This window comes from Lagopus muta, chromosome 19 (genome assembly GCF_023343835.1).
Source record: "Lagopus muta isolate bLagMut1 chromosome 19, bLagMut1 primary, whole genome shotgun sequence".
Taxonomy (NCBI): Eukaryota; Metazoa; Chordata; class Aves; order Galliformes; family Phasianidae; genus Lagopus; species Lagopus muta.
This window is the reverse complement of record NC_064451.1, coordinates 7,021,257-7,047,871: the sequence shown is the minus strand read 5'-3', so window position 1 is coordinate 7,047,871 and position 26,615 is coordinate 7,021,257. Positions and strand designations below refer to the sequence as shown.

Genomic DNA, 26,615 nt, shown 5'->3' with positions numbered 1-26,615 from the left:
ATCTCTTCCTTAAGCTTGCATGCAAGGAAATTAATCATAGAATGATAGAATTGTTAATGTACTAATGTCCAACCGTTGACCCATTCCCACCATGCCCACTAACTGTGTGGTTCTGTGATTGGAAGCCTCGGTGGCCTGGGGGAAAGCAGCAAGCTGATGGCTTGCTCAGATGTCCCATAGGGTTTGCAGCACTGGGGACACATTCCTGATCCCTTCTTTATTGCAACTACAGACTGAGGCAATGTACAGTCGCTCTGAGTCACTGTGCAAATTTTGGTAGCAGCTGCATCTAAGAACTGCGTCACCTCCCCATCACTGCCACATGGCTGGGTCAGATAACTCAGCATGTGGTGACAGAGGAGCAGTCCCAGAGGTGGGACAGGAGCTCCCTGCTGCTCCCCACCGCTCAGCTCTCCATCTTCCCTCAGGTCGGCTGGTTTCCCTCGACGTACGTGGAAGAAGAGGGGGTGCAATGATGCTGGGGATGCCTCATGGAAAGTCATCGAGTGCCCGGAGCGATCCGCTGCAGACCACACGCTGCTCCCCCAGCAGCCCGGCCCCACGCCTGCCAGCAATGCCGGGAGCACCACCGCTCTCCCCAGACTCTTTAGTAAATCCATTCCTCTGTACAGCATGTGTGTGTGCGTCGGGATGCCTCCAGCCCCGGCCCTGTTCTGTCTGTAGAAGATTCGTGGTCTGTCGGATGACGTTTGTGCGGCGGCTGCTCCTGGGAGAGCCGCGCTCCCCTGAATGGACAGAGCGGAGGGACTCTGCGTGGTGCCCCCCAGGGGGGTATCCGGACCTTATTTTTCCTAGAAGTGTTTTCAAATGGTGTGGCTGAAAGCCTGGGCTGTGCCCGGGGGTTCAGAGGTGAGCATGCAGGGCTCGGGATAGGGACCGTGGCTGCATCATGTCGGGATGCACCTTGGGACCAGGGATGGAGCTGCTCATCCCTGAGGGATGACAGCTGTGAGCTGGGGAGCACATCTGGACCACGGACACGGGAGAGAAAAAAGCCCTGTGGGCATCCCGAGCCCCTTTCCTCACTTCCCCCCCCCCAGACCCCACTGCTGTGCTGGGGGTGCATGGGGCAGCCCAGGACACTGGGTGAGCTGCTGGTGTTGCAGGGCTGGAGGTGTGCCTTGCCACGTGTGAGTTTTGGAGGTCACAGGGGCACAGGTCCCGGCGGAGGAGCAGATGGGAGAATGGATTGAGCACCTCAGCGAGGTCCATTTCTCTGCAGCCATACGTGTCCCACCCCACTGAGCTCAGTGGGGCGAACCCACATGAGTAAGGGCTATGGTATGAAGTCCTGATTTATCTCAAGACATTGTGAAAGCATCTCTTCTTCTCCAGCTGTGTGCACTTTTGGGGGCCGAGAGCATTGCCCCCTCTTCTTCCCACAGGCTGTTACCGCTGCTGCTGTCAAGGAAAGGTCCGTCTGTCTGTGCATTGCCACTTTGTCCTGAGTTCCATCCATCCCAGTCTGTTCTTCCCACACTGCAGCCTGTAACGCATAGGCAGAGCTGCTGTTTGGAGAGCTGGGCTGGCATCTTCTGCTGGGCGCTGCCTTTGCCACCCAGCTCCAGAATTTCCTTCCAAAGTGCTGTTTTGAACAAATACATGTGTGTGTGTCTGTGTGTGTTTGTAGCGAGGAATGACTTTCCTATCTCTGAGCCTCGAGAAATGCCCTCCTGTCTCTGTGCATAAGTGGCATTTGGAGCTGCTGCTGTGCCCGAAGCTGTCCCTGGCACGGTGTAAAAGCAGCCCTGGGAGACACCAGCACCGTGCAGTGCTGTGTCCCAGCCTTGCTGTCAGCAGAGCTTGAGGGATTACATGGGAGAGCCTGGGGATCCCATTGGAAAGGGCAGTGTGTTCACTTGGGAACACGGCTGTGTTGCTCAGTGAGAAGCCCAGGGCCAGATCAGTGTGCTGCCCAGGGCTCTGGATAGGGCTGGGAATGCGTTGGGTTCCTTGGGCTCACCACAGCAGTGCCCAGCAGGGTGAGGGGGCACAGTGCAGGGCTCGGGGCTTTAGCAAGGTACTGTTTGGTGCTAACCTCTTCCAGGCCAGCTATTGGTGCTTAGTATGGGATGTGTCCAAGGGGCCCTGTTTGCTAAAGGAGCTGAATGGTTCGTGCTCTGCAAGGGAAAAAAATTGGGCTGCAGCAAATGAGGAGCAGGCAGTGCCCTGCTGCAGCGTGAAGGGCTGTGCTCAGATTTCCCCAGTTTTGGTGTGCCTGAGAGCACATCTAAGGTGGGCGAGACACACACAGACAAGAGAACAACTGATGGCCGAAGGTCTGCCTCAGATGCTATTAAAGCCCTATGCAACCCCCCCACCTCCCATCTGGGATGGATTCCCTGTGCCTGCAGTGGGTGCATCCCCCTCAGAAGGGCACGGTGTTCCCCCTGCAGAAGGTGCGTGTGTGACATCTCCTGCACAGCCCCCCAGGTCCAACCCCCCCAGCAAGGTCTCCCTCTCGTGTTTACTGTTGTAAGAAACTTGTTTAAAAAAAAAAAAAGAAAAAAGAAAAAAAAAGATGTTTTTCGTTTGTAAGTAATTATTCAGCCATTTGCCACGATATATATCTGTGAATAAGAAGGAAAATGTGTTTGTTTGTTTGTTTTTTTATGATGGCGAGAAAATTGTATATATATTTTAGTTCGTCGCGGACGTTCAGAATTGCAATGGGATATGTTGGAAAATAATATGTAAATTCCTTGGGTTTTTCCTTTGCACTGCACTAACGGGGGTCAAACGGGCTCGGGTGGAGGGGTCCAAAGGTAAAACTGTTTGTTTATGGGATAGGTTCTAGCTGGCAATTTGGAAATCATTTGGAGTAGCTTGTAATGCTGGAATAGAATCTTTAGCTGCTACTTAGAAACCCTTTTGCATGTGGTTCTTCCAGACCTTTTTAAGTTACAATACATCCAAGTAAATCCCACGATGAAAACAAAACAAAAAAAAAACCAACAAAAATAAAGTGTAATTTTGCTGATAGCTCCTTTTATTTTTTTTGGCAGCCGTGGTTTTTATCACCAGTAAAACCCACACGAGAGGGATGGGGTTTGTGTTGGGCTTCTGTGGGGTATAGTGGGGATGGATCCTTCCTGATGGTCGGCGTTCACACCCCACCTATAACTGCATTGCTCAGCTGATCCCATCCTGCAGCCTCAGACCCAACGGGGCTCAGCCAGGGCAGCTCCCAGCAGCTGTTCCTCTGCAGCTGCCCCTCTCCCATTGGGGTGGCTGAGAAGGGAGCGGGTGATTTTTCACAGCTTCCATTCATTTCTTTGGATCACGTTCCCAAATCCCACCCGGCTCTACATGCAGTGGCATTTTCCAGAGCGATGAAATAAAAACCACAGCCTTGCTTACAAATTGCCCCAGGTGTTTTTGGAGGAAGGGGAAGCTTCCACCCCAGGGATGCTACTGTGAGCTGCCCTACTACTGAATTAATAACGTTTTTCCCTGCTCTTCTGGCTGGGGTTAGAAGGATGCAGCTCAGCTGGGTGTCACCTTGGCTGAGCTGCAGACCCCTGCCTGGCACAAACCGTGTCCCTGTTGGTGCCATTCAGTCTCAGGGAAGCTCTCCAGCACACACCACGTATGAAATGCTGTCAGCTCTGTGATCTGAGCACTGTTCTGCCAGCAGAAACCCACAGCACAGCACTGGAGCATGGAACAGGTGAGTGCCAAACTGCATTCACGCCACCTCCTTGCTGGGGACACCCCTGGCAGCACTTGGTGACGTGCAGCCCTGCAGCGTGGTGGAAGTGGGTTCCCAGCAGATCCATGTGGCTTCATGTGACTCCCCCAGAGTGTGCACAGATAAAGGAGGCATTATTCACCGTGCCAGGCCTGTGCCATGTGCTGTAACCAGACCAGGAGCAGCCTTCCCCAAGGCATTAACAGGAGCATCTATCTCCAGCGCCCAGCTGGCTCCAGCCCTGTGCCCCGGGAGGGGGAAGGCTGCCCCAGACACAAGTTCTATTTTATCATCTTTTTTTCTTTTTGCAGCTGCTGACATAATCTCTCACATTAGTTGGACTGGCCAGGGTGCTGCTCTGAGCAAACACAGCACCGGGACTGGCTGCATTTACTGGCTGCCCTCTGCAAACAACTCTGTGCCCGGAGCACTGCTGGCCAGCTCTGAGCACGGCCCATCGCTTGGTGGCCTGTGGCCGGCCAGCACATGGCCACCTCCCTCTGCCACCCCACAGCAGGCTGCCCTGAGAGCCACGCATGGTAGCAATCCTGAGAACAAGGGCCTCGACAGCTCTGCAAACGGGGAAACTGAGGCAGGGGGGCGCCGAGGCCAGAACACAGATAATCTCCAGGCAGTACCAGATCCCACTCCACTCAAGTGGAGTCATGCAGTGGTGGTGCTTTCCAGGATCAAACTCAGGTTGCAGTGCAGGGCAGAGCAGGCTCAGTGCATGCCTGTGCAGGCTCGGCGGGGTGATGGCACGTGTTTCCAGCCTCGTGCAGGCTGTGTGATCAGCTGCAGTTCTGCAGCACGCTTGGCTGGTTCATTTGTGTGTTCGCTGTGGTGTTTTGTACGACCTAGAAAACTCCAGCTGGCGCATGCAAGCCAGCATGCCCCTTTATTTTGTAATATTTTGTAAGGGGAAGGATTGAGCTGGTTAAGTTCCCTTTGCATGATGCTGACCATCAGAAACACACACCTCCCTCATTCTGACTCTGCAGCTCCGTTGGAACCCGATGTTCAGAGGAACCATAGTACAGCAGAGCTCTGCACATCCCTGCAGGACATGGATTGTGCTCGGGGTGTCCTCTCACCCAAAGGTCATGTTTGTAATTTGCATGCACTGATGAAATGGCTCTGGCCCACCAGACAGCAACACCCCGCCGCGAGCAGTTCTGACTTGCTTACATCTCTGGTTATTTGGAGTGGTTGACGGAGGAATTTGGGCTCTCTCTTTAAAACAAACTCTTTTTGTCTTTCAGAAAAAGGAGAGAAATGCCTGAGATGGACCAATTCTGAACAACTGAGCCCCTCTGCTTCTGTTCAGGCTCTTTTCAGAGTGGGGTGATTTGGATGCAGGCCCATCCTGCGTTCTATCCAACGCATAAACGGGGGCTCCCAGGAGCGGTGATGCTGAACATGCAGAACCCCTTAACCCACAGCCCAGGCAGCAGAATCCAAACCTCTAAAGCACTGCACCTCCTGCCCAGACAGGCCCTCATTACAGGGTCCTCCTGAGCAGGAGGAGCACAAAACCTTTGTGCTGAGAGAACTAAATTAAACCTTAAATTAAACCTTTTCGTACAGCTTCTAAATGTTTGTTTTGTTGGTTTTTTTTTGTTGGTTTTTTTTTGCTGTTCACACCTTTGCTTTGAACTCACAGGTCTGCCTCAGGAACTTTGTAAATCCCTTTAAACCCAGCTCTTCCAATGCAACTGCTGGGAACTGGGGCGGGAGGGGCAGATGTTGAAGAGCTCTGTTTGCTCCCTGGCAGCCGGTGAGCCCTGCTGGCTGTGAGCCCCCCCAGCCGTGCTGTCTGGAGCCAATCTGAGAAGAAAAGTCAGAATTCCGTTCCGTTTTGCATTTCTCCATTCTTCCCGACCGGCGGAGCGACAGAAAAGGAGTAAGAGCTCATCCAGGGCTGGGGAAGCTGTGCTTGGCCCCGTTGGCTGTTGGAGCTGGTTAATGTTTTTGCAGCGGGGCCGGAGGACGGCGGTGCGGAAGAGGAGGAGGAGGAGGAGGAGAGCATCGGAGGAAGGCAGACGTCCCACGGCCATCACGAGCGTTGCTGGTGAGTGGATCCTGGATCTTCTGTGGGGATTCCTGGTGGGATTTCCCAGCTTTGCGTGGTGGCAGTGAGTGGGGTCCCATAGAGGGGGGAAGCTCTGCAGCAGAACCCAACCCTGCTGCTCCACCGCAGCCCGCTGCAAACTGCTCCAAAGCCGTGTGTGCCCAAAGCACGTCTCCAGTTTGTGGTGTAGGGCTGGAGGGCTTGATCTGCCCCCCATCCCCCCCAGCAGCCGTTGCTCTGTTTTCTTTTGATAAGGAGCAAACCTTGTGCCTTTGTCGTGGCTTTTGAACGCATGGAAAAAAGAAAAAAAGAAAAGCACACAGAGAAAAGGGGTGGTTTCTGTGGGCTGGCAGCGAGCCCAGGAGCCGCCTTGTGTTTTTTCAGGTCCATTTTGTAAGCTGGGCCCCTCTGAGGGGTGTTTGGAAACTGCTGTTTGGATACAGTTCCCTGGTGGATGGGGGTCTGAGCTCAGCTGTCCCCTGTTGGATTCCACTCGCTGCCACCATGCTGCTCTGGGTGCTGCTCAACCCATTGCCCAACATGCACGTGCTGTCACCAATACAACCACTGTCCCAATAGTGACCAGCTGGCACCCCTGCTCACCATCTGGGATCTCTGCAGGTTGACATGTCCTACATAAGCTGTGCCCTGCGGGTGGCTGCCCCCCGTCGCCTGCCAGCCCCCTGGAGAAGCCCCCGACCCTACAGCAGCACAACAGGACCCACAGCTGAGAAGAGCGTTCCTTACCAGAAGACACTGAAAGAAGAAAGCAATGGGAGCACGGGGCCCAGCCGACCACCCCCAGCCTCAGCCGAGGTGGTGGTGGTCGGGGGGGGCAGCCTGGGCTGTCAGACCACCTATCACCTGGCCAAACTGGGCATCACCAACGTCGTCCTGCTGGAGAGGGACCGCCTGACAGCGGGCACCACCTGGCACACGGCTGGTGAGCTGCAGGGATGGGAGCCTGTTGTTGCTGTTCGTGACCTCACGTTGCAGCAGGGGAAGTTCAGGTTGGATACTGGAGAGCGTTTTATTCTCCAAAAGAAAGGTGCTGTGCTGTCACAGCTGCATGGAGAGCGCTGGAGTCACCATCCCTGGGGTCTTCCATAAGCGTGGGGATGTGGCACTGAGGGACGTGTCAGTGGGTATGGTGGGATGAGCTTGGGGATCTGAGATGGCATTTCCAACTGTAAGGATGCCGTGATTGCTATTATTAATGCTATTGCTATTATTGTTAATAATATGCCAATTTTCTTTGGCAGGAAGGGGGGAAACTACAAGAGTTTAACTCGGCCATCATTTTCGGGTGCTGTGTCTTGCAGGGGTAGTTCTCCACAGAGCCCCAACCCCCCTTTTCCTATTCATTTAACACGCAATCAGCAAAAAATCCATGATCGCTCTCCTAAGTAGCCACGAGATGGAGCAAGAGCCCCAGCGGGGTGACACTACAGCGAGCGGGACGGGGAGGGGAACCACGGAGCGACCGGAGCTCCCACCTCGGTCCCACTCGGCTCCGTCCCACGCTGTCCTCCATAGGTTTGCTGTGGCAGCTCCGTCCCAGCGACGTGGAGGTGGAGCTGCTGGCGCACACGAGGGATGTGGTGAGCCGCGATCTGCCGGCCGAGACGGGGCTGCACACGGGCTGGGTGCAGAACGGGGGGCTCTTCATCGCCTCCAACAAGCAGCGCCTCGATGAGTACAAGCGGCTCATGTCGGTAGGATCAGCCCTCAGCATCCCCCTGGGACATAGCGTTGGTCTGTTGGGGTTCGTTGGGTTGGCATCAGGCAAGATGTAGCGCAAAGATGATCCTTTTTTTGCCCTTTCAGACGTCATTTTCCCAGTTTCAGAGCAGCTTGTGTGCAGCCTCATCCCATATTCCCATGCAGATCATCACGCCCACCTCCAGATGGAGGGTTTGCCTTAGAGCAATGTCATCCCTGGGCCATGTGGGGGACTGGGGAGCAAAACTTTGTCCTTGGGTTTCCTCCAGCATGGGATGAGTTCATGCTCATGGTTTTCTTGTCTGCTGGCAGCTGGGGAAGGTGTATGGCATAGAGTCACACGTCCTGACCCCGGCACAGACCAAGGAGCTGTACCCACTGATGAATGTGGACGACCTGTATGGCACTCTGTACGTCCCCAAGGATGGCACCATGGATCCTGCTGGCACCTGCTCCACCCTTGCCAGAGCAGCAACAGCCAGAGGTGCTACGGTAATGCCTAATTACTAATTAATGCCTACTGGCCCTCCACCTTCCCCAATTCTGTCTCCAGTAGTTAGATCTTTGCCCTGAAGGATTGTTGTCCTATTGGGCTTTGGTGACTCTTTGGGTCACGGTGATAAAGGAGGGAGGAACTGGGAAAGTATAGGATGAAGAAAAGACCATTAGGAGCAAGATGAGAGCCCAAGGCAGGTTCCTTGGGTTTAAGGCACACTAACACACCCCACTCCTCAAAGCAGGAATTACCAGTGTGTGGCTTAGCTCATGTGCAAGGCATGGACATAACGAATGTCCTCTGCAGCTGTGGGCACACAGAGGTGTGGTTTGAGCCTGGAATGGAGAGGAGTGTTACTGTCAGCAGTAAGAGGAGTGGCTATTCCAAAAGAAAGATGGCCAGAACCCTGCTGAGCTCCACCTTTCCCAGTGCCAGGGGTGATGCCAGCTCTGACTCTGCCTCTTTTTCTCCACCTTCAGATCATAGAGAACTGCCCCGTCACCGGCATCCAGGTCAGAACGGATGACTTTGGGGTGAAGAGGGTGCATGCAGTGGAGACAGCCCATGGGACCATCCAGACTCCTTGTGTAGTCAACTGTGCAGGTACGGATGGGACAGCTCTGCTTTGCACAGCGTGTGCCAGGGATGCACCAAGCCCATGTCCCCCAGCTGATGTGTTCTGTGTGCCCCAGCTGATGTGCTCTGTGTCCCCACAGGGGTGTGGGCACGTGCCCTGGGCCGGATGGCAGGCGTGCACGTGCCACTGGTGGCAATGCATCACGCCTATGTGGTGACCGAACGCATTGAGGGTATCCAGGTGGGTCCTGCACCACTTCTCTGTGTGCTCCAGTGATGGTCAGAAACAGAACCACCCCTCCTTGCCCCACAGCACCTCCAGGACCCCCTCCTGTGCTGCAGGACCCGGTTCTGCGTTCACCCCCCTAGCTTCTGGTAGCACAGACAGCTTCCTGCCTTATTAGAACCATGTTTAGTATTTAATGATGTTACGACTAGCAGGATCATTTTTTATTATTTATTTATTTGTTCTCAGTGGAATTACTGTAGGGTCTCTGACGTGCTTGGTGTCTGAAAGCAGCGCTCATAAAGATGCCAAACACCTTCTGAACGAGCAGAGCTGCTGTAGCTCTCCAGGCACTTCTGCACCACCCTGAGAAATCTGTTCCGCCTTCTGGCTATTGAGAACGGCTCAGGAGCTGAAGCAAACTTCATTCACTCAGGTGCCAGGGCTTGCAGAGTAACACTTTAATTAGTTTCCACCCTGCTGATACAATCTGAGTTGGAGCTTTCAGTCCTCGATGCCTCATATTCAGAAGTGCTGGTGTCTGTTCACCTTTCCATCCCAGCAACTCTGCTGGGCTGTGCAAACACAGCAAGGGAGAGGCTCAGAGCAGAGGCTGCAGCTTGCGAGCCCCAGTGCATCCTGCTCCATCCACTTCATTTCATTTGTCAACATGAAATGCAGGAGGCCCTACAACAATACCTTGGCTCTGTCTAAACGTTCACCTATTCATCATTCACAGGCACAAATCCCTCGTTTGCTGCATGCTGCTGTGCTTTTATTTTCACCCATGTAGGTGGGTGGCAAAGCCAAGCTCAGAGCAGGATCTGGGATCAGACCGCAGCCATTAAGCCACTTGGAATCAAGCACCCAAATTTTGGGGCTCCCTGAGCTCCCTCTCCCCCATTAGGTTGGGAGTGCAGAGGGTGGTGCAGCCCAGCTGCGGTCCAGCTGCACGCTCAACCTGCTCAGATGTCTCTATGGGGATGGGCTCGTGGGCACATGGGGCTGCTGGGGCTGCTGCAGCTCTCAGCCCTGGCTCACTCCTGCACCTCCCTTCCTGCAGAACATGCCGAATGTTCGGGATCACGATGCCTCGGTGTATCTCCGTCTCCAAGGCGATGCCCTTTCTGTGGGTGGCTATGAGTCAAACCCCATCTTCTGGGAGGAGGTGAGCGGTGCTGGGAGGCTCTTGAGGGAACGAGGCGGGTTTGCAGGGGACCCACATCAGTGGGGCGGGTGCAGCAGTGAGCTCCTCGTGGCCCTGCTCTGCTCAGCCTGACCATGGGCTGATTTTGGGAGCTCAGGAGAGCATTGCCCCCATTGGTTTGCAGGTGATGAGGAAACCAAGCAGTGCTCAGGGCTAACCTTGCTGTTCTGCTGGGTGCCTGTATCTTAATTCGGGCTCTGCCCCAGCCCTTACACTGCATTTTTCAATGCCTCTGTCCCAAGGAGGAGGGAGTCCCTTCATCAGATGTCCATCCCCTGACACATCTGTAATGTACAACAGAACATGCAGGGGCTTTGGGTTTGGTGCTGGCTTTGCATCTCTGTACTGAGCTGTTCTTAAAAACCCACTGGGATCTGCAAAGCAGCTCTATTTTCTGGGGCCATAGAGGTTGGTAGGGTTGAGAAGCTCTTACCCATCAGCTGTGCTCTAATTTGTGTCCTGATTCCTGTTTCCCACCTCCAGGTGTCAGAGAAATTTGCCTTCAGCCTCTTTGACTTGGACTGGGATGTTTTTATGCAGCACATCCAGGGTGCCATCAACAGAGTGCCGGTGCTGGAAAGGACAGGCATCAAATCCACTGTCTGTGGGCCAGGTAATGCAGTGCCTGGGAGCAGCAGTCTGCTGTCTTCAGGCTGTGGGTCCCAGCAGATAGGGAGGCTATGAGAAGAGGGCAGTTTTGTGGGATGAGCTGGAGATGCAGGAGCTGACACAGCTCTGCAGATCCTTGCATGCTGTCACTGCCCTACGCTCTTATTCCTGATCCAGCCCATGCACTTACATCCCATTTGTCCCTTGCTTGCACTATGCTGTGGGACACTGGGATTTGTGGGAGCACTGATCAGAGCCTGTGCTGGTGGGTGTGCATTCTGGTGGGGACAAGAAGGGCTGCCCAAACCCTGAGAGACACAGAGAGGACCCATCCATGCTGGGGCTGCAGTGGTGTCACTTTCCTGGAGGTGGCATACCAGGCTGAGCCCTGCCTTCTTATGGTGCAGAGCTTGGGGACAAACAAAGGTCCCAGCTGGTGCTGGGGCTGCTGACCTGAGAATGGAGCATTTTCTCAAGTAGCGACTGCTGTTTTCCTGATATTTGTACTATTATTGTGGAGTTTTATTTATACTATTATTGTGGACTGTGGAGTTTCAGGCATCAGGCCTGAAAACATTTGGTTTGCTTCCAGTGTCTTGCAGCCCATGCAGGTAGGAGTGATGGCACCATCGAGTTGAGCCATAAGCATTTGGCCTTGAAACCCTCCACATGCCAAAAAAAAATATCCTTTTTGCTGAAGCACTTAAAGGGAAACCCTGGAGAGCCCTGGGAAGGAGCTGGGCTGTACACAAAGGGAAAGCAGGGCACATCTCTGGCCCTGCAGCATGCATAATGCAGAGGCTGCACCCTGGCTTTGATTGAATTGCGGTGTGGTTGGAGCTGGGGGCCTCCAGCAGACAGCTGACAGCTTATAGATAGATGTCAAGTGTTTGTAATGCAGTGGAGTAATTTGCAAAGGGTCAGCACTCCTCCTTTTCTTGATTTAAAGGTGCTGCTGGTCTGCTTGCCACAGAGGAATCAGGCAGGGCTGGAGCAAATAGCAAACACTTGTTCTTTCTGCTGCGCTGTAAATATTTCACCACCAGAACAGAAAGCTGCCCCTCAGTGAGGGAGTTCGTGCAGTGATTATGGGAGCAAAGTTTGGGTGCAATGCAGACCCAGCTCACATTTTGCACGGTTGCACAAAGTGCCCTAATGCAGGGAGGATGGCACACCTCCAGCAGGGTGTTCTGCACTGCCCTTCACGTGTGGGAGGTGCACCAGGGATGTGGCTGATGGTTGTGTTGGGAACAAGAGCTTTGGGCAGCAGCAATGGCTTCGCCAAGTAGCTTAAATTCCTGGCACTTCTCAGCAGGAATCAGTAGCAGTGAAAGAGAAATAGAATGAGGAATGAAGCCACCAATGGCAGGAGCAGGATGAGGTCAGAGAAGGATCTCCACGGGACAGATCCTGGCTGATGCATCTCTCTGTGTCCTTCAGAGTCGTTCACAGCTGACCACAAACCTCTCATGGGGGAGGCTCCAGAAGTCCGAGGTTTCTTCCTCGGCTGCGGCTTCAACAGCGCCGGTAAGAGAGCGCAGGAAACCCCACTGCGTGCATCCCAGTGTGAGCATCACAGCCCGGCAGCGATGGTGCTTGGCCTCATTGGTGTCCTCACCTCTTCCCCAGGGATGATGTTGGGAGGAGGCTGCGGGAAGGAGCTGGCCCATTGGATCATCCACGGCCGGCCGGAGAAGGATATGTACGGCTACGACATCAGGCAAGGCTGTGCTGGCACCCAATGGGGAGCAGGGGGGTGGGTGTCCAAATTGGGTGTCTAGGCAGTGTCTGTGCCACAGCCCCTGTCCCCTGAGAAGCTGGAATCAATTAGGCCCATGGCTGTAATGAATTTACATGTGGGATTTATCTCATTTGCCTCATTCTGCTTCTACGCAAACTGCGTCCATCAGACTCGAGGAGATTGCAGTGTTGAGGAAGGACGGGGTAATTATGTTTGGGTTGTGTTGTTGTTCAATTAGTGCTGTGCCTAATCTTCTAAGTTAATAATCGGGGGTGATGATTGCAACTGGAGAAAGATTAGTGCTCCCTCTCTGCAGCGCTGCATGGGCCGGGAGATTTGGGCAGCGCAGATGTTGGCTCTGTAATTGCTTTTGACTTGTTCAATCGTGTCTGATTGGGTTTGGGCTTTCTTGCAGGGCTGCTTGTGACAGCAATAAGCTTGTCAGGGATAGATCTGTGAAAATCACATTGCTTTGATGGGAACGGTGGTAAACAGACCATGGAGCCAGCACGGGAGCTGCTGCTAACACATAGAATCACAGAATGGTTTGAGTTGGAAGGGACCCTAAAAGGCCATCTGGTCCCAATCCCTGCAGTGATCAAGGACACCCACAGCTCCACAGGGTGCTCGGAGCCCCTCCAGCCTGACCCTGGCTGTCTGCAGGGACGGGGCATCCACCAGCTCTCTGGGCAACCTGTGCCAACGCCTCACCACCCCTATTGTAAAACACTTTTTGCTCATATCCAACCTATGCTGGTTTGCAAAGCAGGCAGCAACCCCATGGCCCCACCACAGCAATGGTGCTTTGCCAGCTGCTGTGCCATTGGGCATCGTGGCTGTGCACAGCCCTGGCTCCTTGGGGTGCTCCATCCTTCTGGTGCTCTGCCTTTCCTGCGCTTGTCAAGCTGATAGCAGTCCTGTTTTGTTGTTTATTTATTTTCTTTATTATGATTACTGAGCTCCTCTTTAAATAACTCCCGTTCCCTCACATTTAAATATTTATCCTCTCAAATCACTCGCTTGTAAATATTTCATCTGGCAGCTGTTGCTCCTCTCCCTGCTGTCAAAATGCAGCGTGGTGGTGGTGGCAGGGCTGGGGACATCCCCTGCCATGTGTCCACTGCCATGTGTCCCTACCATGTGTCCCCTGCCACCTGTCACATGTGGGCAGAGTGGGGAAGAAAGCCAAAAATACCATTCTGAAAGGTCCTGTATGTTACATTTTGCCTTGCCTTCTGCCTGCTGCTCTACAGAACTGGGGGCTCTGGGCAATGGGGACAAGAGAGATGCCACCAGCCAAGAGGTGACAGTCCAGGAATCACAGGGCTATGGCACAGGGTATGGCAACAACACCCCGAACCCGTGCTGAACTGGCACATTCCTTCAAGGAGATCTTTCTATTTGAAAGAGGAAAGCATGTCAAACAAATTTAAAATGCTTTGGGTTTTATTTATATTTCAGTCTAGGGAGAATTGGATGAAAAATGCGAGGAATGCTTGTGGCTCTCTTCCTCTTCTTGCATTTCAGGCTGGGTTGTGCAAGAAGAGCTCTCTGAGGTTTGCCCAGTGCTGAATCAGGGCAGAATTAACCTCAATTTCTCTTGTTTCTTGTTTTTCCCCAGCGGGGTTGTATCCTGCTCTGGTAAATCTGACAGGGCCTAGGGATGGCAGAGACATGGGGACGAGCATTTTGATGGGCAAGAGACGTGATTTGAGTTTCTCTGCTCTCCTCCCTACAAAAGAGAGTAGAAATCACAATTTTACACCACAGCAGCCGCCAGCACCTCTCACTGCCAGGCTGTGCCTGGGGGTCCTACGCTCACCATCCCTTTCTCTGCCCTTCAGGAGGTTCCACCATTCCCTCACCGACAACAACTGCTGGATCCGGGAGCGGAGCCACGAGTCCTACGCCAAAAACTACTCGGTTGTCTTCCCCCACGATGAGCCGCTGGCAGGGCGCAACATGAGGAAGGACCCTCTGCACGAGGTGGGCACCCCCGTGCGTCCCTGCTCCCATCCATCAGCGTGGCACTGCTCACCCCGCTGCGCAACGCAGGGATGCTGGGGTGGGCTGACCCCAAATGGAAGTTAGATGGTGGAGATGCCAAACATTCCCCTATGACTCAACATAGCGCAGGTCAACGGATGATGAAAAAGTTCAAAGCAGAGCTCAGAGCCCCCAAAAACACTCACAGAGCCCAGCAGGGAGCTGAGCCCTTTCCAATGACTGCAAATTCACACTGCAGCATCCCTCTTCCGACAGAGAGCAGTAAAACAGACATTCCTCTCCACCGGCCCCCGATGTTTGGTTGACAGCTCCGTTGTTTTCTGTCACCGAGAATGCAATTTATTTTTTAATAATGTGTCTAATAAGCAATGCCCATTTGACTGACAGCCTGGTATTTATGCATGCAGCTCCAGTACATGTGCTTGCGTTTTATAAATAGGCACTGAATCATTGCTGAAATATTCTGCAAAATGTATTCTTTTCCGAATGGAGGTACCCAACAAAAATATCTTAATGGATCCCTAATTAATTGCTCATGGAGAGACTTTCCTGAGAGCGCAGAGCAGGAATGAGAAGGTTGCTGTGTGAATCTCTGATGTTGTTGGTGTAATTATGGAAATCGTTGGGGAGATTGGTGCTATCTGCATTCAGTGCAGTGCAAATTCAGTGCTGAAGCAGTGATTTGTGCAGTGCAGGTTTTGGTGCTCGTAGTGTTGTAAGGGGGACACAAACATCAGCCAGTCCATAGGGCAACGAGGAGTTCTGCTGGCTTAGAGGGCAACCCCAGGAGCTGATTTTGGCTGCTGATAGCTGATGCCAAGGGGTTGCGAGTTGGTTTTTGAGCGTACATTGCATGTGGCTGGAGGAGGGCTCAGAGAAAAGTACTGCTTTTAACCTTTTTGTTCCCATTTCTCTGGCTTTGTCTCAAGCAGGAGCTGCTCCAGCAGGGCTGTGTGTTCCAGGAGAGGCATGGCTGGGAGCGGCCAGGTTGGTTCAGCCCAGGAGGAGCAGCTCCGGTAAGCACAGTGCCGGGTGTGCAGGGCGCGCTGCCCTGAAAGCAGTGCATCTCCCCAGAACAGGTCCATGAAAACATCCATTAATTCACTCTAACAATAAGCAGAAGGAGTTCTGTGTGCGTGTCTGCCTGCCCTTCTGCAACAGGCAGCCGTAATAGGGGGCACTGATGTCCCTTCTGTACATTGGGAGCTGTGGGAAGAGGCATCCAGATGAGGACCTACCAGTTCAGCCATGTCCCACATCCCTCTGCCTCTCCATGCATGGTGTGGAGCAGCCCTTTGGCTTCGGGGTTCTTCCTATTACCTCCCCCTCATCCTCACACTTCTCTCCTAGGTTCTGGATTATGACTATTATGGTGCTTACAGCCGGGAGCAGCACAGGGAATACACCTACAACCAGCTGCTGGCAGATGAATACACCTTTGACTTTCCACCACATCACAGCACTGTGAGTGCAGGGTGGGGGCACGTCTGGAGCTGGTGGGGGTGATGGAGGCCCCAGAGCCCCTGCAGCATTCTGCCTTTGGATAGAGCTGGGGAGGCTCAGGGGGATGAAAACTCAAAGCTGGGGGAAACGTTCTCTGAAAATGAAGCGAAATGCATGGCTTGTGCTTGGAAAGCTCAAAAGAGGCCATGTGAGTTTTATGGCTGCTTTCCCAAAGGAAAGAAATGGAACCATCTTGGGGAAGCTTCATCCGCAGAGCATTGGCTCCCCAGCCAGCTCAGTGTCCTCAAACTGCAGTGCAGAGCAAGGGACCTGATGGAAATGGGGGAGGGAATGCCTGGTTTGATCAGATGAACCATTATTATTGATAGCTCTCACTGTGTTACTGACATAAGGAACGAGACAGGGCGTACACTGACTTGTCACACTTAACACTGACTTTTCAGTGTATAATTTGGAGCCCTCCAGTGAACTTTTAAGTCACCAGGTGTGTATCCTGGTGGTGCTTCTCATTACGTAAATGGTTTCAGCAGCGTGTTTGCTTTAATTTTAGATCAAGAAGGAATGCCTGACGTGCAGAAATGCCCTGGCTCTCTTCGACATGTCTTATTTTGGGAAGTTCTACCTGGTTGGCCCCGAAGCCACCAAAGCAGCCAACTGGCTGTTCAGTGCTGACGTGAGCAAAGCGCCAGGTACCGCCAGCCCCTCTCATTGTGCGTGGGGCATCCTGAACCAGAGCGCGCAGCAGGGACCCAAACCAGCTTTTGTTCCGTGCATGTTACAACCCTAAGGGGAAAAAAGCCTTGCTCCCATCTCTGGGTAGGGCATGGTGCACCCAGGTGCAATGGTAGTAATCGGTTTGTTTAAGAATTGGGATAAGTGTTGATGCTCCCCATTGCTGGGCAGGGCAGGTGGGCAGCGTGTCTCTCCCACAGGCAGCACCGTGTACACCTGCATGCTGAACAAACGTGGAGGGGTGGAAAGCGACCTGACTGTCAGCAGGATCAGCCCTGGTGACCCCAGCTCCCCGCTGGCCCCTGCCTTCCAAGGTAAAACCCTGGGCATGGGGCAATGGGGTTTGTGCCTCCAGCCTGAGCCAGGCATGCAGCTGCATCCTCGGGATGCTCCCAGCAGTGGGATGGGAAGCCACAGTGATGGGCTCAGCACAGGGCTCTCTGTCCTTGCTGTGCTCAGGACCATGCGTGGCCGCGGGCGCAGCGCTGATAGCATTTACCTAATGGCAGCCACCTGTTTTTTTCCACTTCCACCCCTCGCTGTCTATAACCCAATTATCCCCTTTGTGCCGGGGGGTTGTGCTGCTCATCGGTGTTATTGGGTTTCTTCAGGCCAGGATGGTGCTCTGACCTCTCCCAGAGCCCTTATCAGCTGCCATAAAGGCGAACTGAAAGGAAGCAGAGCAGCCAACCCTGAGGGCAGAAATGGCATTAGGGAGCAGCAGGGGAGGAGGGCACCAAATTGGGCTGCAGCACCACTGACAGCACTGTGCTGTGCTGTGGCACTCTGGCATCCCAAACCCCTTTATCCCCAGTGCTCAGGGGCAATGTGGTGATGGGGAGTGGTTGGCAGAGCTGCAGGGTTTGACAGGTGATGGAGAAGCTGAATAGGAACGAGTCTATTCTTCCAATTACAGTAGGTGGCTGCACTTATTATCGTTATGACAGAATATCAGAGAGTAATTTTGTAGTGGCAGGAAAGGAAGAGGAAAGATCGATCGCGCAATAATCAGCTCCTAAACCACATCCTTGGGAATTTTTCACCCAGGATTATCAACAAGATGAAATTCCTCCTCATACTCACACGCACAACTCCTTGCCTACCCCTCCCTAACCCTGAGCCCCAGTGAAGTTACATTACAGGACTGCAGTAGGGTTGGATTCCCAGCACAAAGGAGGCTCCCATCTCCCACATGCAGAGGTTCAGCCCAGCTCCGATGCACCATTCCCTTCTTCCTCCACGCCACGACATTGATTCCTTCTTAGACAAAACATTAAGATTTTTTGCTGTTCTCCTCAAGAACAGAGAGTTTTCTCTTTCCATGATGTTTTCTCCCACGTATCTCCAGGGCTTGGGCAGCTGGCAAAAGCTCCATCAGCAGGGCTGGTGTGGGCAGTGTCTCTGAACTGTCCCCCTTTGACTGGGGAAGCTGCATGCAAAGGAAAGCAAATGCAGTGAATTGTGAGGCTCCTGTGGTCCTTTGGAGGCCAAAAGCACTTGCATTATGCTACCTTTGACTTCAGCCCTTAAAACTCCTTGCATAAGAGTGGAGCAGCACCTACCAGGGTTGCTCAAAGTGCTCCTTTTTTCATGGCCCCACATCCTGACTTACACTGAGCAGAGCATCACCCCCAGCCCAGTGCCATTGATCTTAAAGCACTGTTGGCGTTGGGGGATGTCATTTTCCAGGAGATGGTTACTACCTGGCCATCGGTGGGGCCGTGGCTCAGCACAACTGGTCACACATCACCACAGTGCTTCAGGACATGAAGCTGCAGTGCAAACTCATTGACTGCTCGGAGGAGCTGGGCATGATGAGCCTGCAGGGTCCACTGAGGTGAGTGGGCTTGTGGCCTCTTTCCCTGAGCCCCATTCGTGGGATAAGATCCCCAACCCATCCCACCGTGCCCACTGACCTTGTCCCCAAGTGCCACATTTCCACAGTTCTTAAACACCTCCAGGGATGATGAATTCACCACTCCCTGGGCAGCCCATGCCAACACCTCACTGCTCTTTTGGAGAAGAAATCTTTGCTATATATCCAACCTGCTGAGAAAGCAGCTGATGCCCACCAGGAGGAGAGCAGTGAGCTCTCTGCTTTGCTGTTCCCCCACAGCCGCACTGTGCTGCAAGAGCTGCTGGACACCGACCTCAGCAATGAGGCCTTCCCCTTCTCCACCCATAGGCTTGTGAAAGCTGCAGGATGCACGGTAGGACAGCACTCGGGGTCCCAAGGGATGTCTTCTACTGCCTATGGGTTTGTTGAATGTCTTCACTGGGAAATGGTTTCCTCTGCAGTGTGCAGACAAGTTTTGGGTTTGTTTTTTTTGTTGGAAAAGGCCAAAAACCACGATGGGAACTGGGCATGGTGGCTTGTGCATGGTGATGCTGGAGGGAGCTGAGGGCCCTCAGGCAGATGAGGGGTGAGCACTGGTGATAGAGAGATTTACGTGACACTCCAGATCCCTTCCTTTACCCTTAAAAAAAAAAAAAGAGAGGTAGGGACAATTTAATATGAAATGTGTCACATCCTTCCTGGAAGGGCTGAGGAGCCTGAGGACTCAGTGCATTTGATCACAGAAGAAGCCTGACAACCTTAAGCTTTCTGTTTAAGCACGGATCATTTTGCATTTGCTGAGAGTTCAGTGCTCGTATCTGCGGTTATGCAATGGGACATGGGGATGGCCACGTGCCAGGGGCTGAGCCTTGGGGTGATGAGGGGAATCCAGCCCCACTGCCCACCCAGGGGGAGCCGATGTGTTTTCAGATACTGTTTTTTTCCCCAAGATTGTCATTCAGCAAGAAAACAGCACGGCTGGGAAACAGAATCTCATTTTCTTGCTTACTTGCTTGATGACATGCCCAGTCAATTCCAGCTAAGCCCTTGTAACTGGAAATGGTGGTTAAGAATACACTTTGAGTTCTAGGCAGAAATCAGCTGAAGTAGTGCAGTGATACCGGTTACGTGGGTCTCTGCATAGCATCCATTGGTGTAACAGTGGCTGTAGCAGGAAACAATGCTTCCATTTGTTTATTGATGGTGTTGTAAGAAATAATGCAATTTTGGAACTCACTGCAAATCTTCCTGAAAGTGGCTCAAGAAAATAACAGCAGGGATTCCTCCTCCTCCTTCTCCTCCTCCTCCTCCTCCTCCTGCTCTTCCTCCTTCTCCACCTGCCTGGTTTGTGACCCCAAAAAGAGCCCCGTGCTCTCAGGGACGGGCTTTATTTGAAGTCATCCCCAGGGAAAGTGTTGCTTGCTTGGGGATTATGCCATGTTGTGTGCTGATGTAGCCTAAAACGCACTGAACAGGAGAGTTTGTGGCCACAAAGTGTCAAAACATTGTGCAAATGTTGGTATCAGGGAAAACCCTTCTGTGGGTTTATCTTGGTTTCCCATTGACAATTACCCCATACAAAATACTTCCATGCTGTGCTATGAGAATTGCCCCACTGGGGTGAGTGTTGGTGGCACTGGTGGGATGGGGCTTGATGCCACCCCAGGGGTGTGTATGGGGACAGTGACACTGTGGTCCTGGATGCCTGGGGGTGCAGCCATAAACTTCGTGCCAGCTGCCATTGGAGCAGGGAATGGGACAGGAGTGAAATTGGGTTAAGCCACACACGTGGGCACTTTTCATTAGGAATTAAAGTGGCGTTAATTCGAATGCAGCCGGCTGCTGAAAGGCTTGCTGCTAAATCAAACAACAGCCATTTGGGTGGTGAGGAAGAACCTCGTCAGGGCGCAGAGCACTTTAAGTAAGGCACCCCCAGAGAGGGGATGGTGGCACGGGGGACCCTAAGGCCAGCCCTGATTGCAGCTCACCACATATCACTGTTAGTACTGACAGGCTACATTCCTCCCTTGTGAGAGCTGTGACAGCCTCACAGCATCTTCTAATAATCCACTTATCCCTGTGAAAGGTGTAGCAATGTTCTCATCTGCTGGAGTGTCATTGGTTTATTTGCATTTTGCTTCAAGTTTGCAAAAAAAAAAATATAATAATAATAATAATAATCCTGTCCTACAAGGGAGAAAACTGCTCACAGAAACGTTTTGGTGTCTTTTAAGTGCAAATGCCCTGATTGAAAGGAAGAACAGCTTTTCTGCCCTCTCTGGGTGAGCTCAGAGGGGCTGAACGCAGCCCAGCAGCCCAAAGTGGGAGCTCTGAGGTTTTTGTGCATTAACACAGAGGTTGAACAGAATCAGCTGGTGAGAGAGGAGAGTTCCTGCAGAGTTAATGACTCTGGAAATTACCAATTGGTTTGTGAACGTGTATATATAGTGTCTCTCATTGTATTAAACAGCAGCGAAAGGGCCCCGTTTGAATTTCACTGCTGGGTGTGGGGTGACGTTCGGGTTTGAGCTTTCTAGAATAATCAAAATGCTTTTGAATTGTTGCTCAAAGACTCAGGAGTTGATGCTATTTCATAGCTCTGTTGGAAGCTGAACAGAAACCTCTGCTCCCTCTGGGCCTGCTCTGTGTGTTACACACCTGTATGCAGCCCCTGTTCCTCTCCATGCAAGCCTAACACCCAGTGCCCCACATTTTCCAACCATACAGGTTTCCTACAACAAATGGCTCGGCCTTATTGTCAGGATGCCTGGTTTCCTGCAGCAGCAGCCTGGTTGGGGCTCTGTGCATTCAGTGTTGGATTAATTACACTGCTGGGAGCGATGCTACAGAGCACTGCCTCTGCTGCGGGATCCTGAGCATCCTCGTGGGGTGGGCAGGGTGTGGGTGGGGATGCTGGGCTCAGCCCTGGGTGCCAGCAGGAAGCTGCTGGGGGTGGGATGCATCCCCAAAGTGCCACATAGAGAGCTCACAGCAGGACGGTCCCACTGGGATCTGGCTTCTCTACCCCACCAGCAATACAGCAGATTTCAGGGACTGAGGGATGCAGTGCCCATAGGGTGTACTGGATCAGCAGAGGGAGACAAAGGCCCGGCTGGTGTGGGAGCATTGCTGCTGACCGATGGTCGCTGCCACACTGCACAGCCCTGCTCTGCCCTCAGGGATTTGGGGCTTTTGTACTCTGCAGGTGCGTGCCATGAGGCTGTCCTTCGTCGGTGAGCTGGGCTGGGAGCTGCACGTGCCCCGGGAGAACTGTGTCAGGGTGTACCGGGCAGTGATGGAGGTGGGCGCCCGGCATGGCATCACCAATGCTGGCTACAGAGCCATCGACAGCCTCAGCATCGAGAAAGGTTTGAGCTTCTCCTTACGGCAGCACTGGTTGCTTTGCTTCTGACCTAATGTGCAGATGTGTTGTTCCCAGCATGGGGGTGGGTTAATGAGGATGGAGGGCACCAGAGCAACTTTCCCATCTGTGGGCTCCTACTGAGGGTGCTTTGTCCAAGGCCGAGTGAAGCAAGGGATGCCCAACAGGCTGCTATCTCAGTCTCCAGCTTTTGCTCACCGAGGCAGGGAGACCCCTGTTTGTTCTCTGCAGGATACAGACATTGGCACGCAGACCTCCGCTCTGATGATACACCACTGGAAGCAGGCTTGGCATTCACCTGCAAGCTCAAGTCCAGCATTCCCTTCCTGGGACGGGAGGCTGTGGAAGCCCAAAAAGCTGCAGGCATCTTCCGCCGCCTTGTCTGCTTCACCACGGATGAGTAAGTGCAATGCCCTGGGGCACTTCCATGCTCCTCAGCACCCAGTGCCAGTGTGATGAGACTCACAGAGCTCCCACCCAGCCCCATGCATGCACACGGGGCTCAGCTCCCACCTGCTCAGCTGCTTTCTGTGCTCTAATTCAGGCTCTAATTTAAGTCCCACCACACATTCCCTGCTAGATACTTAATGGGAGCTGGAAACAGTGTGACAGGGAGTGGGTTGATCGTGTTGCAACCAGAGCAGCAGGAGGGCTTGTGAATCAAGCTGGAGAGGATTTGACTGCAAAACAGAGGGGGCTGTGAGGGCTGCAGCTCCCATGCCAGGGGGAGCCCCAGCACATGGGGCTGCTGCCTCCAACCCCCCTTCCTCTGCTTTGTGCCATTCCAACCTGGTTCTTTCCTGCCTTCACCCTACAGGAAGGTGCCGATGTTTGGCCTTGAGGCCATCTGGAGGGATGGTGAGGTGGTGGGCCACATCCGCCGGGCAGATTTTGGCTTTGCCATTGACAAAACCATCGCCTACGGTTACATCCGTGATCCTGCGGGGGGACCCGTGAGTATGGCACTGCCACGTCCCTCCCTGTGCCCAAGGGTTGGCAGGGATGCACAGCACCCGTGTTGGAAGCCATATGCACAAATATGTTGCTGGCAGCTGGGGTGCGAGACATTGCACCCTCGTGTCCCTCCCCCGTGCACAGTGGTGGTGGCACAGGACGAGATGGGGAACGATGCTGCAGCTCAGATGCTGCACTGTCCTCACTGATGGCATCCAGACTGCCACACAGCATGGCCCTGCCACTGCTATCCACCCCCAGCACTTTCTCAGATGTTAATTGCAAGCAAGTATTTAATTGCGGTGGTAAATTAACTGACATTATGGGAGCGACTAGCCAATAGGGGAATGGCAGGTTCCTAATTAACCCTGGGAGACTCCTGGCTGGTAAATCAGGTGCCCTCGTTAAGCAGTGTGTTATAGACAGAGAGCTGTGGGCCTGTGTGGGGACAGAGGGCTCTGGGTGATGTCCCTTGGGACTGGCTCTCTTGCAGCACATATGCTTGTGCTTTAATCCTCTGGCTTGCCTTAATGTTTAATCCTGTGTTAGTGCAGTGATCCTGAGTCAGGCAGTTCAGGGTATGAGCTATCTCTGCAGCCTCCCGGGGCAACATCTCTCTATTTTGGGGCACAGAATAGGTTTCTCCTCAGGGCAGCTTTGTGCCATGTGGCACAGGGAGAGGGATGGGGATGTGTGCAGATCAGGGGGATGCAGGGCTCAGGACTGCTCATTTCCTTTGGGGAGCTGTGCAGGAATATTTCAGTGAGTATTTAAGGGGTTTCAGGCTGTCCCTGTCCCAAAACCGGGAGGTGGCTGCAGGCTTTGGGATGCTGCAGTGGAGTCTCCAATAGGTGACCCCATCCTGGGACCCCTATTATGACTATTTCCCCCTATATTTAGGTTTCTCCCTTCCCTGCCATCTCTCTCCCAGCCACCCCTGCCTGCCCCAGGCAGTGCGATGGAGGTGATGGGATGGAGGTGGCACGGGGACAGCCCCCTCCTGCCTGCAGCGAGGCACCAATGCGGCACAGCAGCACTGAGTGCACCCCGCCGGGCACATCGATGACAACTTTCCCCTCTCTTCCCTCGCTGTAGGAAATTCTCTGTGCCTATAGGGCCGGCAATAGGGCCGACAATGGGGCTGACAGCTGCAGACGCCGCAGGGAGCAGTTGTGCTTACAGGGGCTGTTTGCGGGGCCCCAGCCCTGCCAGCTCATTGTGCAGCCGCCTGCGGAACGCGGCGCTCATTAAGCAGATGTTAATGCACAGCCTTAATCTCCCTGCTCCCTGTGCCTAACTCCCGTTTGATTTACGCCGTGACGGGGTTTGCTGTGTGGGCAGGGATCTTTCCCTGCATTAAGGCATTTTGGGTGCTGGTACTGGTGAAGGGGGCATCTGCAGGGAGATGCTAGTGTGGTCCTCTCCTGCAAGCAGCGCCTGGCTGGGCGTTACTGGGGACTGACCCCGTTGGGTGTGCATCCCCCTGCTGCCCACCCAGAGTCTATTTGTGAGACCACCCGACTTGGATGCTGTTGAAAAAAAAACAAAAATAATCCCCCAGAGAAAGAAATACTGGTTTATTTAACTCCATGCTTTTAAAAATCTGCTTTCCTCCTCTCTGTGCATCCTCCTGGGATGGCAGAGCTGGGTTATCTGCAGAAATCACTGCTGTAGGGTTGCATGGCAGAGTCCCCTAAGTATGGGGAGGGTTCACAGATGGGGCTTGGGGGTGGGGGAGCCTGGCTGTGCCTAACAGGGGGCTCTCTGCCTTCCAGGTCTCACTGGATTTTGTGAGGAGTGGCAGCTATGAGCTGGAGAGGATGGGAGTGCGTTACCCTGCCCAGGCACACACCAAGTCCCCGTTTGACCCAGACAACAAGAGAGTGAAGGGCATCTACTGAGAGCCTGCAATGGGGAGAAGAGAATGCTGCTGGCCCCATTTCCTGCCTGGCAGTCTGACGTGAACTCACTGAATAAATTTGGGTCAGATTAGAAGAGAAGAAGAGGAAAAGATTCCAAAAAGTCCAAGAATTTTGTTCCTGGATTTTCTAAATGAAGCAATACCACTACAGCAATAATTCTTTCCCGTGGGTTAATCGACCTGAAAACAGTGTTTTGCTTGACTGCAAATGAAATGGTTTCAATTTTTGACTTTGCTGGAAACCCTTTTCCCCCTAAACATAGTTTCACGCTGCTTGGAAATGAATGTTTTAAACTAAATGTTTGTCATTAATACAGCCATCACCTCCAAACCTGCCGTCCCACTGGCCTCTGTCCCCACTCTGATGGGTGTCACTGGGTTGGGGCTGTGCCCTGGGAGCCTGGTGGCTGGGGGGACATGGGTAAATGGGTGGCCCCTCAATAGTTATAGCCCTGCATATCCCTTGGGAAGGAGCAGGGGCAGGGGATGCTCTCCCTGCTGCAGGATTCTTCTGAACCGTGATGTAATTGGTTTTATCCAAGACGGTTTTAAGCATGAGCTTCTATTGGCTCCATTGGTAACTGTCACCTCAATCCCTTTAAAAATCAAGCCCAGGGTGCCCAACCATTCTGTGCTCGCTTCAGTTTTGTTTGCTTTGCTGAAGGGCTGTCTCTGTGCAGGAGATGGGGAGGGCTGATCTTCCTCAGTCCCAGTCACTGACCTTTTCCATTTCCAGCAGCACAAGAGCAAAGGCAAGTTTTGAGCTGTGCATCCAGAGAGCAATTGGTGCCCCAGGGAGTGCCACTGGCTTGCACTCTGCTTTTGAAATGAGGAAAACATGACGGTGCCACACAGCACCTTAATACTGAGCTGGGGGAAAGATTTCCATCTTCTATCCCTGGAGAAGACTGGAAAATCCCAAAGGCGACTGCAGCTTGGATCTGGCTCACTCTCATACATACTGCATGTATGTGTGGGTCTATGTGTACATCCTCTGAATCTGGAGGAGCTCCACATGTGTTGGCCCACACAGAGTGTCCCCACTGGGCACTGTGTGCTCAGCTCGCTGTTCAGGGTTGCTGGCAGCAGGGCTGCCCTGCGGTCCCCACGCTGGCACCATCCCAAAGGTCACCATGGAGGGGGTGATCCATTGCGGGTGCTGAGCTGCCAGCCCCAGCTCCCAGCCCTTCCCTGGTAGCCACCAGCCCCTCTGCCCTATGCAGGTAACCTATGGAAACCACCCTCCTCTTCCCCATAATCAGAGGGAGCAAAAGGACAGGTCTGTGGTCCCTTTGCTCACCCCATCACCGAGCTGTTTTAATTACAAATGAGCACAGGCAGCGAGGGACTCTGCCCCATCCTTCACAGCACAGCAAGGGTCTGATCTCTGCTGAAGCTTTTACCTGCCTGAAGAAATAATCACACTCCATGCTTTTCATTTTATTCCCTCTGACTAGCTCTGCTTGCTTTGCATTCTCTTTGGAGCCAGTTCCAATCCCTTTGCCTCGTGCAACAAGCGCCGTGGGCAAGGGTTTGAGCTCCAGAATGTTTTGGTTTTGCTGCAAACATTAACAAACAAAATCCAGGTGGATTTGTCTGTGAATAGGATGTGATAGCAATCCCTGAGGGGCCACACTCCTGTCCATTTGTCCTAATAAATGTGTGTTCACGTTGGCTACTCGGGGATGCCAGGATTGGCCGTGTGTCTGCTGAGATAATGCAGCACTGTCTTCCCTACCAAAGCTCAGTCTTCATCCTGAAAGGATGTGTAGGGGTTGTGTGTATGGAGAGCATGTCCCAAATCAAGGGAGGCAGAGCCTGGTGTGTGTACATGGAGCCTCTGGGTTGGACAAGGCCCCCAGCTGGGATGGACACCCTGGGTCCTTTCCCTGATTCCATCAAAAAGCAATTATTATTTTTTTAATTTTTCATTTCAATATTTAATGAAGTCATTCTTC

The 26,615-nt window shown here is 53.1% G+C and overlaps 2 protein-coding genes across 5 annotated transcripts in view; both read left to right on the top strand.

Annotated features, from left to right (window-relative positions):
* Window positions 1-3,013, top strand: part of VAV2 (vav guanine nucleotide exchange factor 2) — a 99,897-nt gene extending 96,884 nt beyond the window's left edge. For both annotated transcript variants that reach the window (XM_048965900.1, XM_048965899.1), the window contains one exon: window positions 429-3,013. In XM_048965900.1, coding sequence (XP_048821857.1) covers window positions 429-476 — 48 coding nt within the window. In that variant the 3' untranslated portion in view covers window positions 477-3,013. The remainder of the gene's footprint in view (window positions 1-428) is intronic.
* A 112-nt stretch (window positions 3,014-3,125) lies between these two features.
* On the top strand, window positions 3,126-25,009 carry SARDH (sarcosine dehydrogenase). Of its 3 annotated transcripts, none has more exons than XM_048965895.1 (22): window positions 3,126-5,615; window positions 5,690-5,783; window positions 6,405-6,726; window positions 7,320-7,498; window positions 7,818-7,997; window positions 8,481-8,604; window positions 8,718-8,818; window positions 9,867-9,971; window positions 10,494-10,623; window positions 12,060-12,146; window positions 12,249-12,339; window positions 14,205-14,346; window positions 15,300-15,383; window positions 15,718-15,831; window positions 16,382-16,520; window positions 16,764-16,877; window positions 18,253-18,400; window positions 18,680-18,773; window positions 21,606-21,768; window positions 22,014-22,182; window positions 22,600-22,735; window positions 24,512-25,009. In XM_048965895.1, exons 3-22 carry the CDS (start codon window positions 6,411-6,413, stop codon window positions 24,635-24,637), a joined length of 2,742 nt encoding a protein of 913 aa, XP_048821852.1. In that variant the 5' UTR covers window positions 3,126-5,615; window positions 5,690-5,783; window positions 6,405-6,410; the 3' UTR covers window positions 24,638-25,009. The 3 variants fall into 3 exon arrangements, with proteins under 3 accessions (XP_048821852.1, XP_048821854.1, XP_048821853.1); XM_048965897.1 differs by having other exon boundaries at window positions 6,363-6,726; XM_048965896.1 differs by lacking the exon at window positions 3,126-5,615 and having other exon boundaries at window positions 5,670-5,783.
* Window positions 25,010-26,615: the final 1,606 nt, after the last annotated feature.